This window comes from Melanotaenia boesemani, chromosome 2 (genome assembly GCF_017639745.1).
Source record: "Melanotaenia boesemani isolate fMelBoe1 chromosome 2, fMelBoe1.pri, whole genome shotgun sequence".
In the NCBI taxonomy this organism is placed as follows: domain Eukaryota; kingdom Metazoa; phylum Chordata; class Actinopteri; order Atheriniformes; family Melanotaeniidae; genus Melanotaenia; species Melanotaenia boesemani.
In genome coordinates this window covers 39,927,090-39,944,421 of record NC_055683.1, presented here as the reverse complement: position 1 = coordinate 39,944,421, position 17,332 = coordinate 39,927,090, and the positions used below count along the sequence as shown (strand labels likewise).

Sequence of the window (17,332 nt, the reverse complement as noted above, 5' to 3'; positions counted from 1 at the left end):
ATGACCTTGATCTGAACGCAGTGCTCTATCCTCCCCCAGCAGGTTCCCACGGCAGCCCTAGTTTACAGCCTCCTCCATCTGAACCTCCTCCTTTTCACAAAGTTAGCTGCCAATTTCATCCTATAGCACTACTTAACTTTCTTTTTACGATGGTCACAAATGTCAGCAATATTGAGCCATGGGCCTCGCCATGTCTTAACAAGGGGGATGATGGATAAAATATGAAATAAATTCACTGCATATGGTTTCACAAATTATTCAAATAATTTTTGTGCAGCATGATACAAGTAAGAAAAAATGAACAAAGTGCTGTTTTACCCCAGGAAATGATGCACTTCACCTTAGAGTGACAAACCTACTTCAAAGTATAACAATTAAATGGACTCGTACAATAGACTGGACTATGATAATTAAGACCAAACAAAAGGAGGACAGAGAGGACGGGGTGGATGGCAAAATAGCAAGAGAAAGACTGAAGAGGGAGAAAGGTGTTACACTTGTGGAAATTTAGGACACGGATTATGATATTGTCATTGTTTAGAGCAAACATGACTACAGGAAGTGATGAAGGACTGAGGAAAGTAGAAGATTTTAAACTTAGAAGAGATCCTTTTTACAGCAAATAAGGACCCACAAATAACATTGTTGGTTTATCTTTGTTTGCTATGCTAATGGAGACCTGCAAAAGGAGAAACTAACGCAGTCACTCCAAATAACTGACCCCTTCAGAAGCTCTCACACACTGAAAGAAATTTGGAGTGGTATTTACTTAGAAAAAGTTCGGTAACATTTTCCACACAGAATCTCTTAGTAAAATTTACTTAAGATATTTTCAAGTAACTTCTACTAGCAGTTAAGAATTGCTCTTATCAGAATATTAAGTAAACTTCATTTTTGTTTTTCTGTCCATCACTGGAGTTTACTTGCATCATTAGAGTAAATATTACTTGGAAGACATGTTCACTTAATTACAAATCTCTCCTCAAGATTCATAGATTTTCATGCATTTTTAACTTGCTATTCTACTTTTTAAAAAATTGATTTACATGATATTTTATCTACCTTTAACGTGAAATAAAATATGAAAAATATAGTCTTTAAACAACACCACCTTTATTCTTTCTGGTGCCTGACAGATAAAACCTTTAAAATGACAGAAAAACTGTGAAATTATCTAATTTAAATGATATTTTCCATATTTACGTGCCTCAAAAAAAAAATAAACCTCAAAAAACCTTTCACAGGTTTCAAAGGATGGTTACATAAAACATAGTGTGTGAGCTCCAATATTACCACTTCCAAAGGCTTCAAAAAACAACCAGTTATCTTTAGAAAAAAATGCACAAAAGTTTTTTTCTGTTTTGTCTGTTAACAGACTTAAGGCACCATTATCAAAACATTTAAAACTATATACAAAACAATATACAAAATGCAATTGTGCAGTGTGCTTAGCAAAAAGAACACGGACCCTGTTAAACAAATCTTTAACAACTTTACCTTGCTAGCCACAATAAAACACAGAATCCTCTCTGACCTTCAATGTATACAGAAGATACAGAACAACAACAAATGATCAGAGATTGTTGTGTACAAACTCACGCTAGAAGTTTGTTGTGCAAAGCCTGGACTTTGGGAGACATTTTCAAGCAATCAAGCTTGAGAAGTAGCTTCTGAAACACCTCAAACGTGTATCTTAACTTTGTTGGGTAACTTAAGTTCATTGCATAGATAAGGCCCATGAGCAGAAGGCAAGCCTTTGCCACAGATTTGCAATCAGTCAGAACCTCAGTTCCCTCAATGATTACTGAGACATCTGCTGGTGTGAGGCATTCCTGCGTTGCACCTGAACGGATGGCACAGTCTTGCCTTTCCTGTTCTAGGGTGTCCACTGTCTCTCCAATTGGCAATGGTGGCAGGTAGTTCACTTCGGCTTTCTTGGGACGTTTGATTCCTTTGGTTGAGCCCTTTTCATTTGAATTCAGTCTTTTCCTTGCGTTTATCTCAAGCTCTGGACAGGCAAGTTGGCGGCATCTAAGTTTTGCCCGGTAATTTCCCATTTTGTATTTAATCCTTTGCTGCCAACCATATAATCCGTCAAAAGAACCAGGTTCTTTAAGACATGGGTATTTTTCTATCAGTGCTTCAACAACAGCTAAAACTTGGATACCTGTGGGGTATGCAGTGTACCGAAATATTTCTTCTGCTAGTTTTTCAAGTACATTACTTATCAGTCTTGGATTGTTCAACAAGGTGCCATCCTTTTTGTAGGCCAGATTTCCTGCCTCCAGCATAAGGTCCACATCGTAAGAAAAAGCAGGTACTTGAAATTTTGCTGGCCATGGCTGAGAACTTTCACTTTCATCAGAAGGAGAAAGGATAATGGTGTCATGGGATCCAGATGAAATGCTGGAGGAACATTCATAAGTTTGTTCTGTTATGGAGTGGCCAACATCTGTTACTTCCACAGTAGAGAGATTTAGTATGACTGGAGCCTGAGGTTGTACAATCTTCAGTGTTCCCTTGTCTACTACTTCCTCAATGGAGCTCAAAGTAAAAAACTGGCCTCCAAAATCTGTGTCTTCGTACATTACTGTAAATTCCCCTCCAATACAAAAAGTCTGTCCAATGATAGCCAGCAATTCCTGGAGTGTATCAGGTATACCCAATGGTAGAATCAATTTGCGGATATCATTTTCTTCCAAAATAATCCGGAGTTTTGCTGGAGTAGCCATCTTGGTGGAATCTGCATTCAAACACAGATAAAGATTGAAACACATACATCGAAGTACTGCAACAACTTTTATACTCGTGTTGACACCTAGAAGGAAAGGCAAATATGGTGTTTCAAAGTTGTAAGTCGTCTTCCTGCTAGAACATATGGACTCAGGGGATAAAAATCTGCAAGCTCTCTGTGCTCGAGTATTTGCACATTGCCAGTGTTCTCCAACTCATAGCTCCGGAGGTGCTCATTGTACCATGTGTTTTGAAGACTTACAACAAAGACTGGTTTGTCATGAATCAGCATTATCTGCAACACCTCTGCAAAGTCAGGCAGCCCTGTGGTAGACCCATAACACAACAACATTCCAGTTGCATAAGTAGTGCCCAAATAGCAGACACTGGTAGCAACATGTACTTTAGTGACAGTTGGAAATCTATGCTTGACTGAGTCTCTTATGGTATCCTTCAGTACATCCAAAGAGACTTCAGTTGTTTTGGTGACTGAGAGGGAGCAAGATGTGACTGCATTTAAGTCATTGAGATGGTATGCAACCATCAACTGGTGCTTGTTTGCAAGTGACAGCAAAATATTCCTGAAGCATCCCGTTTGTCTGACCACTCTTTTAAAGAAACTGTGTTTTGCTTCAAATCGCATTGTCCACAGGGCAACCAGAGGTCCAAATTCCTGAATGAGCTGAGGATAATGCTCGAGAAAGTGGTGCTTGGGAAGGACTCTCTGTTGTGGAAATGCTTCAAGGAATCTCCACCGATGCTCAGAAATTAAACTGTCAAGATAACAGATGCTTTGTTCTGTATGGATGGGGGACATCACAAGGTCCACAATGTCTTTCAGTGTCATCAGTATTTTCCACACTGGTTCATCTTCAGGTACTTTTAAACCTATTATTAGAGGCAACAGACGAAGTAAACACCAGTTCTCATGTGCATTGCCTCCAACTGACTTTCGTGTGGCAAAGTTAGCTGGGACAGGATGAGGACAGATAGCTTTATCGCTCCATCTAAATGGGAAGTGTTGAATGGAGTCATTGAGTTCGTTGAGAGAAAAATATTTCTTCTTGATCAAGACATCAAATGATAATGCCAACTCCAGTGGAATAATTCCCTCAAGAAGGTCATGTAAAACATCAGGTGGGTAACCAGATGTCACATGGAAATGGTCAAGTTTTTCAGACAGTGCACAGAGTTGTTTCACGCCATAGCAAGGACTGTGATTCAAACTAGACAAAGCTGTCTGAACATGCAGTTCATGCTGCTCTTTAGTTCTCTGCTGGAATACTCCAGATCTTACTTCTTTAGACTGAAACTCACTGTGATGCCCAAGACAAAAGCGGCAGATGTAAGACTGTGTAAAGTTTTCAATAAACCCTGCCAAGGAATGGGCTCCCAAATTGTCAGCCACAACACTCACCACAGTTGCTTTAATCACTTTTCCACAACCTGGAACAAAAACACCATCTTTTTCCAGGGTTTTCAGGTCAGTTAACAGAGGCTCTAAGATTTTCTTGTATCCAAATTGCTTGGTGTCAGTTGCTTTACACAAAACAGCTAAATAAATGGATGCTAGTGTTGATTGTGACTGGACTGGAATGTCTCCCAGCATCCAATATACAGCTGTAACTTTGTGCTTTTTGCGAGATGTCCCAAGTGGATTACACACCTCAAAGTCATCAATGTACAGAATGATGCTAAATCTGTCCTCTTCAGAGAAAAAAACATTTTTTCTATAGTGGGACCCATCATGAAAAGAGTGGTATTGAGTCCTTTCAGAATTTCTTTCACAACTCTGGACTTTTTCCCAGATTGTCCTATTGTTTAAAACCTGTAACAAGGACTGCAATATTGGTGCATACTGAAATGTTCTCCCTTCTCTCTTGTCAAGTATGTACTCCTCTGGCTCAACAACAGAAAAATGTTTTTTCATAAATTGCCTTCTCTTGTAGGAAGAAGCAAAAGGTCCATCTGTCCTAAGAGCTGAACTTACAGGGTGCAACTGACAGATATTTTTGACCAGGTCAGAGATTAAAGCTGAATCCAAATCACAGTTATGATTCTTCAAAATGGACTCAACAAGATCTTGAAGAACTGGGCTAGATGCAGTGGCTGTCATGAACTGAAGCTCATCCACAAGTTCATTTATACATCTGTTTGGCACATTGAAAATGCTTTCTAGTTTTAAGAAAATGAGGCCAAACCTTTTTTCTATGGCTTGAGACAAATTCTCTGGTTGGTTATCAAAAGGCTCAGGATTATTCTCAGCAAATGATGGCTCCTCCTGAGTAAGCGTGTGACTTGGGTATTGCTTCAGAAGCTCATCTTTAAAGTCTTTATTCCCATGAGAAGAATGTTTCCTGTGTCGATGAGTCGCAAAGGTTGAATATATGTTTGTAGTGAAGTTGCAGTTTTTAAAAACACATTCGACTACTTCAAATCTCCTCAAATGTTTTCCCAGGCGTTTAAAATATTGGCTCTCTGAGTGGAAATAACTAGAACTGCACAGCCCACAGCTAAAAGAAAGAACTTCCCTTTGGTGAGGCTGACTCCACATGGTGTCGTGATAAATGGGTCCGAAGAGCAGCAAAGGTTTTAAAAGAACAAGGACAATCCATGTAGAGACAAGGTACTGATGCGCTGCGACCACAATGACCATGTTTTAACCTGTAGTGCCTTTTCTCAGACTCAAATGTACATATTTTACATGTCCACTTCATCTTGTGAAACCTAAAAAAAAAGTCAATGCATACATTCAATCTGTAAATCCTTCAAAACTAAGCCACTTTCTTAAGCTTATAAAAATGCTAAGGTGAATAGCTTACCTTGCAGTGGCCGTTGAAACCGAACTGCTGTATGATTCAATTTCTATCGCTAACCTGTGAAATATACAGAAATAAGTATAAAATATATATATATAGCAATCACCAAACTATTACTATCCCCATAAATTCAGTAACATGATGGTTTTTTGGGCTGCAATCTGTAGTGACACCCTCAGTTCTTTTTGGTCTGTTTAAGTAACAGTACACATAATGAAAATTCATTGCATGTACATAGTAGCAACAGGTGTCAACATAAATGAAATGACTGATTTTTCAATTTGATTTCAATTTCAATTTGATCAGTTAGTTTCAATACCTCCTCAATGGTGCCTTGCTTTGTTGATATTAAACACTGACAACCCTTGCTTAAAACTGCAGAATCTAAAAAAACAATACCAAATGTCAAATCAAAGGTTGCATTTTAACAATTAATAAGGGACAAAATATTACTGAAATACATGTATGCATGTACTACTGTATATTACGTACCGTGCCAAGAAAACTGTACTTGTTTTTGAAGCTCAATGCTATGTGTAGGAAAATCCAGGTATCATACTGATATAAGTTCATGTACAGATAAACTTCCCACAAAGTCACAAACCTTGCAGGAGTCTTCTTCCACCACTTCTCGGAGCTACAATGAAACTTTACAACTAAGATGAGGGAGGCTGGGTGCCCACATCACACACCGATAACTACAAAGAAACAGAAATAAAAATCAGAAGACTCCACTCTAACTCCACACTACTGTTTCTGTTCTAAGACCACAAAATACTCAAACGAGCACATCTGCACAATTGCTCACTGTAAAAGATATACAGGACAAAACTGTGTTGTTGACGTGTCTATTGGGCAATATGTGGGATTTCTGCCCCCCTGTATTAAACACGAAAGTGCGTGGTTTCTGTCTCCAGATAGCAGCGTTTACAATTTGCTGCTGCTCTACTTGGCGCACTCAGGAGTTTCACTCAGATTAGCACAAACACGCATGGGTGAGCACACTCTGACCAGACAGTATGCTTGTCCGAAAATATGATGAGATGACATGCTACTTAAATACACTAGATTCTACTGACAAGATAAGTTTAGCTGGTGGTGTCAGAGTTGCTCTGACAGACGCAAAAAAACAATCTACGGGACAGTGATTTAAAATGTAAAATTGGCCTATAAGTAATGACATGCTTCATTGTCTTACAACAGAAAATAAATCGGAATTTGGCTGCATTGTCTTAGAAACGGGTGTACAGGACTGGCACTAGACTGCGTACACTGACACTCCCGCTAATTCTCAACATGACCGCGACAGTGGTGTGTGGCAGGCTCAGTGTATCATTAGCTAGCTAGCTAAAAGGATTGATTGTCAGCGTTAGCTGGCAAAGCCCACAGAAAACAACAACAGTGTCACTGACCGACAAGCAAACTGTTAACAAAGCACACGAACATACTCACATGAACTGGTGGGACATTCACCGTCTCTTCTTGTCCTTCAGTTAGATTCAGTTTTCTACGGCTCCTTTTCATGCGCCTCTCCTCCAGAACACGAAGCCCTGAACCTGTCGTGACCTGTTCCAACGGTTCCAACTTTGCGGGCACATTTTCTTGCGATGTCGTTCACAAGCTGAATTAAAGGGCCCAAGTACATTTTACTCGCTTTTATCAGACGGAACAATTAATGGTTTACTCTAGTTAATTCTACAGCGTGCTATGGTTCAAATTTACATAGAAAAACAAAGTTACACATTGATCAAAAGGGACATTTTGGAGTAAAAATAGTGTAAGAAGAATTACTAGTAGAAATTACACATAAGGAGGAAATAATATTTACAGGGCCAAAGAGTCATTTTTTTCAGTGCAGGTACACTGTGGTTAAGGAAGGCCTGCCATGCCCAGCATCGGGTCCTTCCGTTCCCTGGTTCCTGGGGACTGGGTCCTGGTCAGAGAGAAGAGGAGGAAGCACATGCGGTCTAAAAGGTGGCCGGGTCCCTTCCAGGTCCTGTTGGTCACTCACACAGTGGTGAAGGTCGCTGAAAGGTCCACGTGGATCCACGCATCCCACTGTAGGAGGTTCCATGATCCACCAACCCCAGCTCCACCAGCTGACCTCTCAACCACAGGGCACAATAATCCCTGAGGTCAGCCCCGTGTGAGGTAGTCTACCCTCCACGTGGCGACATGAAGTGCACCATCCTTCTCATCACACTCCTCTTCTGGTACCTGGATCCAACCGGTCCTCGCACAACACAACGTACCCCAGCTCCATCCCAACCCGCCAGACGACTGCAGGGGACAGAAGCACCCTCCTTAAGGAGGCACCGCCGAGACGACCACACCCTGCTCATCATGACCACACTGATAATCTTTGGTGGCAGGTTGCAAACATGTCAGCTCATAAATTGACAAATGACAGCTGCTATGTTTGTGGACTGGTGCCACATGCCACCCCCTATTAGACCGTTTTCATTAATAGAACGTTCAATTTCCATGTTCATCATTATGTTCCAGAGGATTCCTCTCCCTACTATGATGTTGGTGATTTGGAGTTCTTTGAGTAAATTTTCTCCTTATGTGTGATTAATATGTTTCATTTTAATCAAAGGGGTGGATTGTAATGGAAAATGTATACACATAGCCCTTAAACTCTATTATTTACACTTTGTATTATTAAAAACCTTGACTTATGATTCACTGAGGAGGAGAACGACTTGTACCCAGATAATATTTAGTGAGCTCTCCTCTCCCATCACACCACTGATAACATTCTTTAGAAACTGTGTACCAGGCTGTGCAGGGTTTGAAGACAGTGTACTGAGGATTTGCACCAACGACCTTGATGCCATCACGTCATGCGAGTCTATATTAACCAAGCCCATGTGTATGTCTGCGGACTTGCTCAGCCAAAGCTGTTTGACTGTGTGACTCCCATTGCTGATCAGCTCTTAATAAAAATACTTTGTTTGATTCTCACTTAGTGTGTGATCTTTGATAATAAAATGTGTAATTATCATGTTGGTAAAATCCACTCAAACTGTCGGCTTTTCATCACCAAGCCTTCTTATCATGGTCACTTATCTATAAACACAACTTTCCACCACACACACACTATATCTGGAATAACAAGGACATCTTATATAAACACAAAGCACTTTATAGAAACTGGTTTCATACCAGTATTATACTGGTAGATCAGCTGTTTAACAACGAGGGCTTCTTTTAACTTATGAAGAATTTCTGTATAAATACAACATCCCTGTAACGCCTGTGGAGGACGCCAAGGTGTTTGCAGCTATCCCCTCTGGAGTGTGTATGCTTTGTAAACACCAACAGAGGATTGATACCCAGTACACAGTATGTTCCACCTGGTGTGATCTGGAAAAAAATATTCTGGAGACATTTCGTTTTCACGTTGAAATCCGCGTCAATAAAATGTAGCGCAACATTTCTATATGGCTCTGGTGCGGCTTTACCACAGGTCCGTAGCGGTGGCGAAACATCGGACTGTCACCACATTTGTCCAAAGTGTTGATGAGTTTCTTAAATCCCGGATTGTTCACTGTGTTAATTGAGAAAAAAGTTGTTTGTTTATAACGTTTGTTAACATTTTTCTATTTTTTTGTGTTGCGTCGCAAGCCCCCGTGTGCACGTCTGCGTGCACGAACGCAACATTTTACATGCACGACTGTCGCTTGGCTGGAGGAGGGCAGCGATTTTCCCTTCCTCGCGCAAGTTTACATAAAAAATGATGGAGAAGGAGTGACGTTGCCTCCCGTGTGTCCAGGTGTCTGCAACTCGTTCTGAATAAAACTAAAGCGGTCGGGGCTGTGGGAGGAGTCTGCAGCAGTGGGAGGAGTCTGCAGCAAAGCGCTGCAATGACAGCTGCGCTCGATTTGAAAACAGCACAAATCGAAGGACAAAACATAATCGGACCATTTCATTTTTATGTTCGTTGAAAACCCAGATCGTAATTGTGATTAAAATTCGATTAATTGCCCAGCCCTACATTCCATCCCTTTAACATTATATATGAATTTGATGAATCCTGACCTGAGAGTTTCCAGTTTGTAGTTTGGACTCTTCAGTCCATCACACAGCTTCTTCAGTCCTGAGTCCTGCAGGTCGCTGTAACTCAAGTCCAGTTCTGGCAGACTGGGGGACTGGGAGCAGAGGACTGAGGACAGAGGTCCATAGTTCCACTCCGAGAGACCACACACTCTCAGCCTGGAGAGAAAGAGGGAGATAAAATTATGGAGAACGTTTTACACACAGTTAGTGCATGTACCAACCTGTGTATAGCCTGCTGCAGTCACTCCTTAGCTTTTCCTGTTTCTTTAACTTTTAACCAGCTTTTTGTCTTAATTGTTACTTTCTATATTTTACTTTTCATTGAAGCTGCACCCACTCCTACAGGCTGGTTGAGATTTTTGCCGTTTATTTAGCTGCAGGACTGTTCCTGTCATTGAGTCAAGGGACTGCAGCACTATTTCATGCTGCTCTGATTGTTTACTCCAGATGTCAGCTGATTGTCCTGCAGCCAGCTGCCTTATTGGCCAGAATAATAGAAATTCCTACTGTCACCACAGAGGCTGCAGAGGTGGAATGAAGACGAGGAACAAGAGAGCTGGGTTGCTGTGATCCACCTCTCACCATGAAGAACACACAATCACAGGTCAGCAAGATGGATGAGCGACGTTAAAGGAAGGAAATACACTTTTTAAAAATTTGGTGATGTCATTGTGAGGTTACCTTTCTGGTTCGTGAGGCCGTTTTGATGATATTACAAAAATGGTTGGGAGACAAAAAAAAAAAAAAAAGAGCTCCGGATGCAAACTCAAACAGATCTGCAGATTCTGTGAGGTCTGTAAGTCAATGTCAGGATCCTAGTGATGGTTCATGTCCACGGTCTGATACAGGTTTGCAAATGGAAACACAAAACGCTGCATATGGACCCCTAGTAGGAACCTATAACCCCGTCCATACATGGAGCCCAGAATTCACTGACTCTTAGCAAATGGCTGCTACATCTGCCACCAAATACAGTCACATGCAAGGCTAAGCATCAGATACTTCACTGGCATTTACTAAAAAGTGGAGGTTTAACTTCTAGCATGACTAGGTTCATTTGGTTTATTCCGGTTGTAGTTTCTTTTTGATGGAAAGAGTTTCTAGAAGCTGTAATTTTAACTTCTGGTGTAAATCCCATCTCAGTAATAATCACCTGGACATTTAAAAATCAAATCTAGTCTGTGTGTCTGTCAGACTAGTTTTGAACCATATTTTGTGTGTTGGTCTACGGCTATAAGTCTGGATCTTGGTTCTGTCTTGTTATAATCTCACTGTTCATGTTTAGGTCTGTGTTGTTTAGCTGTCCTTTGTTTATATTATATTTGAATATAAAGAAGAAAATGATGTCAGAGCTAACAGTGGTAGCCTAAAGTCAGAAGGAGTATTGTGTTAGCTTAATGTGCTTCCTGGAGCTGTGGCTGCACCTGAATATTCACGGTTTCCATGGAGGGTTTCCAGACGCTGACAGAAGCAGCACTGCTAGCGGTAAGAGGAAAGGAAGAGGGCTCGGCATACTAGTAGATAAACTATGTCAATCTGGCTGAAACCTCCATCAGAGAGCACATTAGTTGTACAGACATTGAAACGTTTGATATTTGAGTTTTATTAATATTTACAGTTTTCTCATGTTATAATGTTGACTGTTTATGTTCCTTCCTCTGCTTACCCCCCATCTGCAGATGACCTGGTCCTCTCTGCCGTAGCCTGCTTACAAACACAAGACTGGAGTGTATTTATTACAATCTCAGGTACTGTCGACCACATCACCGAGTAAAACAAACTCTCCATATCCTCGTGGCTTAAAGCACTAGAGACACACAACACGGACTATACACATCATGCCGACCCTGGAGAGACTGGAACAGTTCTGATTCATGTTCAGACCACTTCTGGATCCTCATCGGTTAGTAACCTGGACTTGGAGCTGAGGACACCAGTATCTGCTGTACTGGGGCCCCTCAGGGAACTGTATTCTCTCCCCTGCTCTTCCCCCTCCACACCACGGATTTCAACTACTGCACAGAGGCCACTTCAGAAGTTTCCTGATGACTCTGTGGTATTTGGTCATGAGGATGATGAGGATGAGGAAAGGGAGAACTGGACTACAATGATGTGCCTGTAAAAGTGCCTCAAGACTATTTTTTATACTCAGGTCCAGTTTTATCAGCCTGGAGGACTGAAAGCTGAGAACTGAGGACAGAGCTGAACTTCATCTGAGAGGAACATTCACTGAGTCTGAAGAGAAGGAATCAAACAACATTAATAATATTTGTATTAAACTTATGTTACATTTAATGTTTATGAACAACTAAAATACAATCCTGAAAATAACAAATCCAGAATTTGCTCTGTACAGGCAGAATATCTGCTGAACTTCTAATAGGGAGCTTTGAAAAGTGGAGATACACAATCTAGTTTCATTGTTAGTTCTCTATCCACAAGTTTTATCTGACTTTCTAACATTTATAGGAGAGATTGTGCAAATATCTCCCATCAGCTACAAATATCTCACTATCCACAAACATGTTTAATGTAATTAATAACAGCGTCTACATCTTCAGTTCACCGTGAAATGAAAGTGTTAAAGGTAGAGCTGGTTTCACAGCAAAGACCTGTGTGGACTGATAATTACATGAAAGTCTGATAAACCATTTCTACATGTGAAATGTTTTTCACACATCTTTAAATCTCTTCTCAGTCTGTGGATGTTATTTGTGGCAGAGCAATAAACCTGCAGAAGATCTGGGGCCTCATTTATAAACCTGAGCGTAGCAAAGCAGACTACAGGCGGCGTCCGCAGGGAAACAAGGAAATGCAGCACAAAACTTCCAGATTTATAAAAGCATGCGGACGCACGTCCCACGCCTGTTTCCGTTTATAAATCACAATCAACTCTAACGTTGGTGCAGGTGAGGGAGCACCTTGCTCCGCCCACATGGTGGCTATAAAAGGTCAGGTGAACGCCTGTAATACATTTTCATCACATCATTTCCATGATGGCTCAGGAGGGAAAAGATGGAAGAGGAGGATTTCTTTGGAATGTCAGACTGAGATCCTGATGGACCACGTTGGAAAACTAGAACAGGTTTTATCTGGTGGGGGCGGAGTGGTCATCACCAGGGTCAGAAAGGTGGAGGAGGGCAGCAGGTGGAGATGCTGTCAATGCCATATCAGAGGGAAGACACGCCAGAGAGGAGGATGGTGCGGCTGGATGTCACAGCTGGCAGGGCATCCGTCTGCCATGCGGGAGACCAAAGTTCGAATCCCACAGGGGTGGATATTAACTCCACTCTAACGCTACAGCCCATGGTATAAAATAAATATGTACAGATACATCTGAGATTGGTAGCAGTTTGTTTAGTGTTAAATAATATTTCTTTCTTGTTCCTGGTGCTCCAGCTGGGTGGGTGGAGCTGCAGCTGTGGCTGGAGAGGGTGAGGCCAGAGACTCCACCCATATTTTCTTTTACTGACTGGTTCATGCTGGCAGCAGACTGTCCACCTTATTTAGCTGGATGGATTTTATAACATCTAAGTTTTGTTTCACAACAACAGAACATATTTTAGTGGTTGAGCTTCTTATTAATACCATCTCCCTTTTTCTTGGAAATCCTGTTTTTATTTCTGAGCGTGAACTCTTAGGAGAATTAATATGGAATTATTCATTTCTGCAAACAGCTTTAATATCTAACACGTGGTGTGAAAGGTAATAGTGGATTGTGTACAAATGTCTCACATTTCACATCATTTCCTTGATTTTATTCTGGACCGTTGGTGTCGCCGTTTCCCGTTTTCCCAGATTTTGTGCGTACGCCTGGGTCAGAGTTGCCGTGGAGGTAGAACATTTTCCCAGTTTGGTTTTTATAAATCCCAAAAGTTGACTATGAGCAGCGTACGCCAGTTTTTGTAGCTACAGCTTGATAAATGAGGCCCCTGGTGTAGCTGCAAACTGCACCAACATGAGGTGCAGTTAGTAGCTGCAGCAGCAGATGGCAGCATTTCCCACATGAGCTGACAGAACTACAGTCTCCACTGAGAGAAGAAAAGAGTCTTTACAACACCTGGTCTAGTCTAGTCAGTCTAGTCTAGGGACGGCGGTACCAAAATCTTCCCCGTCAATACGATACCATTAGTTTATGGAACTTTTCATCGATACTGATACCGATATTGATGCTTCTTTGTCCTTAAAGGAGAATCATGATTACACAGTGTGTATTATTATCTTTATTACAACGGCAGCATGAAACATAAATAAAACTCACAAATGTAAATACCTGAGAGGCTTTTAAAGCGATAATAAATTACACTGATTTACATTTAAAAATATAAAATCTTTTTAAATTAATGATAAAAATAGTTAAACTACAGATTAATAAGATTATTCTAATTAAATGGGAAGTTAATAAACTATAAGTACTAGTAATATCCACCCATCCATCCATTATCTTGACCGCTTATTCCATATGGGTCGTGGGTGAGCTGGAGCCTATCCCAGCATTTTAACAGGTGAGAGGCAGGGTACACCCTGGACAGGTCACCAGTCTGTCGCAGGGCCAACACAGATAGACAAACAACCATTCACACACACACCCTCTCCTAGGGAGAATTTAGAATAACCAATTAACCTATCATGCATGTCATTGGACGGTGGGAGGAAGCCAGAGAACCCGGAGAGAACCTACGCATACACGGGGAGAACATGCAAACTCCACACAGAAAGGCCACCACCCTCAAGGTTCAAACCTCCCCCCAGCCGAGATTCGAACCGGCAACCTTTTTGTAACATGTAACTTGTAACTAGTAATATGTTAAATATAATAAAATATAATGTGTAATAACCTGCATTAAACCAGTAAAATATCTAAGCCTCATCATCACTTACAGAAGCAGCATCATCATGACATCCTGACATCTGAAGCCACGATCAGCTGCCATGATCATGTGACACAGAAGGAAAAACTGTTGCTGGACTTCACACACAATTTTAGTGTCTAAAACTCTCAGAAGTGAAAACAAATGTCTTTTTTGTCTCAGCAGAGCGGTATCTCCATATTCACACAGTATCAGATCTGATATCTGACTGGCTGAAATCAAAGTATGGACTCCAGAGTATGGATACACCATCCCTGGTCTGGTCTAAGTGTCCAGTCTGCTCCAGAACCTTCCTTACAGAGTGAAGAACCTGGAAGTGTGTGAGCAGCAGCCATGGTAAGAGCTGTCTGAAACCATCAGATGCTAATGAAAGCTGCTCCAATGCTTTCTTTATGACCTCTTTGAGGAACAGTGTAGCTTCCTTTATGAAAGGAGATAATTCCATAACACACTTCATTCTGGCTGCAGCCTTGGAAGCAATGCTGGTGTTTATCCAGTTGTACTAACTGGTAAATGTGTGGACATATATGAGGACAGTGGGGTGAGTGTGAGCAGCTGTGACAACATGTTTTACTTTTCCTTCCCTTTAATCACCAAGCTTGATTATAAAGTCATATTTTATATCTGAACACGTCCACATGACATATAGTTTCCATGTCAGTGTGATCAGACTGCATTAGATGAAATATCTGAATCCCTTTCTGTAGAATATTTATTGAACATCTGTAGTTTCAGAGCTGCAGAATAAAACCACAGGTGAGGCTCATTGTGGTCGGATTCTCAATGCAACGCTGTCATCTTTTCTTGGATCCCTCTGAATTTATCCCACCACCTTTCCTAAACTCCATGATGTTTTCCATCAGGGTAAAGGAGTTTAGGCAGGAAGAAGCATTGGGGGTGATTCTGTTTACTATGTGACTGAACCACTGGATGGAAACAACGTGATGAACAAGCAGGACGAGCAACGTTTCAACCAAAGCTGAGAGACAAAGTAGAGCATCTTTATTTAACCAGAGGCTCATTTATACCTTTAAGTCCTAAATAAAACACATGTTCCTTCATTTTAAAAGATGTGTTACTCTGGATATATTTCATTCACAATATTTCAAAGTAGTTTAGAAAACATTGCAGATTATTCCATCACAGAGATGTTTGAAGCTGAAACAGAGGAAAAACATGTGAGAGCAGCAGAGAAACCTGACCTGAGAGTTTCCAGTTTCCAGTTTTCCAGTCCATCACACAGCTCCTTCAGTCCTGAGTCCTGGATTCTCAGGTCCAGGTCCTTCAGTCTGGAGGACGGAGAGCTGAGAGCTGAGGACAGAGCTGAACATCCTTCATCTGAGAGGGAACAGCTGCTCAGTCTGAAGAGGAAATAATAAGACAAGTAATAATCTGTCCCATGATGTACCCTTATACCAGCAGCAGTATATTTCTCCACATCCTGCTATATATGTACTTACAGAGCTTTGCTGGAGGCTTTGACCACTGGCAGCAGCCTCAGAAGAACCTCCTCTGAAGGAGAGTATTTCTGCAGGTCAAACACCTCCAGATCTTCTTCTGATGACAGTAAGATGAAGACCAGAGCTGACCACTGAGCAGGAGACAGTTTATCTGTGGAGAGACGTCCTGAGCTCAGGAACTGATGGATCTCCTCCTCTAGAGAACGATCATTCAGTTCATTCAGACAGTGGAACAGATTGATGCTTCTCTCTGCAGACACATCCTCACTGATCTTGTTCTTGATGTACTGGACTGTTTCCTGATTGGTCTGTGAGCTACTTCCTGTCTGTGTCATCAGGCCTCGTAGGAGACTCTGATTGGTCTGCAGTGAAAGACCCAGGAGGAAGCGGAGGAACAAGTCCAGGTGTCCTTTTGGACTCTGTAAGGCTTCTTCCACAGCTCTCTGATGGAGATGTTTTGCATCTGGTTTCATAAAAATTGTGGACAACCTGAAGTGTGATTGTTGTTTTTCCATCAGGTTGACTCCAGTCTTGATGAAGGTCAGACGGACATGAAGAGCAGCCAGAAACTCCTGAACACTCAGATGGACGAAGCTGAACACCTTCTCCTGGTACAGTCCTCTCTCCTCTTTAAAGATCTGTGTGAACACTCCTGAGTAAACTGAGGCTGCTGTGATATCGATGCCACACTCTGTCAGGTCTGATTCATAGAAGATCAGGTTTCCTTTCTGCAGCTGATCAAAAGCCAGTTTTCCCAGAGACTCAATCATCTTCCTGCTCTCTGGACTCCAGTGTGGATCTGTCTCAGCTCCTCCATCATACTTGACCTTCTTGACTTTGGTCTGGACCACCAGGAAGTGGATGTACATCTCAGTCAGGGTCTTGGGCAGCTCTCCTCCCTCTCTGGTTTCCAGCACATCCTCCAGAACTGTAGCAGTGATCCAGCAGAAGACTGGGATGTGGCACATGATGTGGAGGCTTCGTGATGTCTTCATGTGGGAGATGATCCTGCTGGCCTGCTCCTCATCTCTGAACCTCTTCCTGAAGTACTCCTCCTTCTGTGGGTCAGTGAACCCTCTGACCTCTGTCACCATGCCAACACAGTCAGGAGGGATCTGATTGGCTGCTGCAGGTCGTGTGGTTATCCAGAGGCGAGCAGAGGGAAGCAGTTTCCCCCTGATGAGGTTAGTCAGCAGCACATCCACTGAGGTGGACTCTGTAACATCAGTCAGGGTCTCATTGTTGTGGAAGTCCAGAGGAAGTCGACTCTCATCCAGACCGTCCAAGATGAAGACAACCTGGAACTCTTCAAAGCTGCAGATTCCTGCTTCTTTGGTTTCAGTAAAGAAGTGATGAACAAGTTCCACCAAGCTGAACTTTTTCTCTT

General features: G+C 41.8%; 2 protein-coding genes across 3 annotated transcripts; both read right to left on the bottom strand.

Annotated features, from left to right (window-relative positions):
- Window positions 1-727: 727 nt before the first annotated feature.
- Window positions 728-6,173, bottom strand: LOC121651524. 2 transcript variants are annotated; one of them, XM_042003804.1, is made up of 3 exons: window positions 6,157-6,173; window positions 5,556-5,609; window positions 728-2,743 (listed from the first exon to the last, which is right to left on the bottom strand). In XM_042003804.1, exon 3 carries the CDS (start codon window positions 2,730-2,732, stop codon window positions 1,596-1,598), a length of 1,137 nt encoding a protein of 378 aa, XP_041859738.1. In that variant the 5' UTR covers window positions 2,733-2,743; window positions 5,556-5,609; window positions 6,157-6,173; the 3' UTR covers window positions 728-1,595. The 2 variants fall into 2 exon arrangements, with proteins under 2 accessions (XP_041859738.1, XP_041859729.1); XM_042003795.1 differs by lacking the exon at window positions 6,157-6,173 and adding an exon at window positions 5,872-6,001.
- A 1-nt stretch (window position 6,174) lies between these two features.
- On the bottom strand, window positions 6,175-16,498 carry LOC121628346 (ribonuclease inhibitor-like). The gene is made up of 6 exons (XM_041967374.1): window positions 16,493-16,498; window positions 16,214-16,244; window positions 15,946-15,997; window positions 15,688-15,846; window positions 9,597-9,770; window positions 6,175-6,250 (listed from the first exon to the last, which is right to left on the bottom strand). Exons 1-6 carry the CDS (start codon window positions 16,496-16,498, stop codon window positions 6,190-6,192), a joined length of 483 nt encoding a protein of 160 aa, XP_041823308.1. The 3' UTR covers window positions 6,175-6,189.
- Between the last annotated feature and the right edge of the window lie 834 nt (window positions 16,499-17,332).